The following is a 1929-nucleotide window of genomic DNA, read 5'->3' on the forward strand; positions in this document are numbered from 1 at the left end:
AACCCATTTGCCTCAAAAGGTAATAAACTACATTAGTGGTTGTCAAGGGCTCAGGAGGCTGGGGAGTTGGGTGTGATATCTAAGGTGTGCAGGATTTCCTTGGGGGATAACAATGTTCTAAAGTTGATTGTAGTGATGGTTGCACAAATCTGTGATTATACCGGAAAGCCATTGAATTGTATACTTTAAACAAGTGTATTATACAGTATATGAATTACATCTCAATAAAGCTGTTCGTTTGCGTTTTTTATAAGCTCAGATAGGAAAGTAACTCCATTCAATGCCTTTTACCACAGTGGAGCCTTCAGTCACCCCAGGCCCTTCTTTACCCATATGAAGAATTGGGAATGGCCATTTGCCACTTTCTCACATAAGGACTGATGTGTGAACAGTACTCTCCTTTGCAAAACATCCAGTGTGTCTCTCTGCTGAGGGAGGCCATCATGGTTCTCCAAAGGCTGTTTACCTTTTCACTTACCTTTCTGCTCCTCCCGCACTTCTGGCCTCATCAGGAATGACCTCACTGGTGACATTTGGAGCCTCCTTCTCAGGAACTAGAGGTAAGGTGGATGGGCCAGGCCCGGAGCACTTTCTGGGAGAATGTAATGAAAGCAATAGATAGTAAGATGGACACTTCTCTTTATATCCTATTTGAAAAGCCCATTTCCCAATTAAAGGTTTACATGACTATTATGCCAAAATCCCTAGGAAAACCTTAGTTTCAGGCAGTCAATGGCTTTGAGATGCTTTTGAATCAGTTAGGTCTCTCTGCATAAATAAATCTGAATTCAAAAGCAGATGTATCTGGACTCCAGAAAAACATAGGATTGACTATAACCTATAACTCAACAGAGTGCTGCCAGCCAGTTAACACTTTGGGTTTTTCAAACAGTTTAAGTAGGATGAATTAAAGAACACAAGAAAAGGCATAAGACATGTTAAACGAGCAGCTCCCACACCTCCACCCATTACTCTCACATTTTTCAGACTCTCAGCACGTCCAGAGATTATAAGCAGGTAGATGTAAACAATCGGATATGGAAAACGTAGCTTCTTAACAACCATCCTTCTGTTCGATCGACTTACAGAAATGGGGGTGAGAATCACTGTTGAAGCTGGCCCCACATTCCCACAGAATTTATTCTTTTAAGTACCTTTCAGCGTGGGGTGCTTCTGCAGCCAGGTTCTGCAGCTTCGGGTCCCGAGCTTCGTCAGGTTCTGGAGGTGAGGAGACACACACCTTCCCGTCCCCAGCAGGAGTGGGTAACTCAGGCGGGGGCTGCTGCTCAGGCTGTTGGTCCCCAGCTGGGCTGTCCCCACACAGGGTGGCTGCAGCCTCCATCCCTGGAGTCCCCTGAGAGCAGCCGGGGTCCCCACAGGTCCCTGGCAGTGCGGAGGAAGGAGCCAGGGCAGAGAACATCTTCGTAGTGCCTGTTTTGGGCAGGTCACCGGATAGATGTGTCCCTGTCTCAGCTGGATTCAAAGTGACGTCACTTTCTATTTCCCCAGTGGCACCTGCCACCAAGCTGGGCTCCAGAGGAGTGTCTGCCACTTCTCCAGCTACTGGCTCAGGGGTGGTCTGGTTGCCCAGGTCATTTTTGGTTTCCAAGATCCCAGAAACACCTCCATGCCTCCCCTCACCCCCAAGTGTATTGGGGGTCCGGGGCTCACTGACGGCCTCGGCCACAATCGGAGCATCCCCATGGGGAGAAGATGCTCCCGGGGCAGAGGTGGACACCAGCACGTCAGCTGGAGCCTCTGGATGACTGTCATTGGTGGATGTTTCCTGGTGCTGTCTTGCAGAAGGAATTCTGTTACCTTGAACCAAGTCCCCTTCCTTGTGGTTCTGGGGAGCCACCTGTAAGCCAGCAGCTTTCTCCACGGGAGTGTCTGGAGAAGCGGCCCGTGAAGAAAGACTGGACGCTGATT

The 1929-nt window shown here is 48.9% G+C and overlaps 1 protein-coding gene across 6 annotated transcripts in view; it reads right to left on the reverse strand.

Moving 5' to 3' along the window:
• The window catches only part of TACC2 (transforming acidic coiled-coil containing protein 2), a 172206-nt gene that overhangs the window by 129167 nt on the left and 41110 nt on the right, over positions 1–1929 (reverse strand). For all 6 annotated transcript variants that reach the window (XM_025047958.1, XM_025047960.1, XM_025047957.1 and 3 more), the window contains exons 4-5: positions 1155–1929; positions 479–592 (exon numbers count right to left, since the gene is read on the reverse strand). The exon at positions 1155–1929 is cut by the window's right edge and continues 4490 nt beyond it. In XM_025047958.1, the coding sequence (XP_024903726.1) occupies positions 479–592; positions 1155–1929 (889 nt within the window). The remainder of the gene's footprint in view (positions 1–478; positions 593–1154) is intronic.

This window comes from Pteropus alecto, unplaced genomic scaffold (genome assembly GCF_000325575.1).
Source record: "Pteropus alecto unplaced genomic scaffold, ASM32557v1 scaffold205, whole genome shotgun sequence".
Classification (NCBI taxonomy): Eukaryota; Metazoa; Chordata; class Mammalia; order Chiroptera; family Pteropodidae; genus Pteropus; species Pteropus alecto.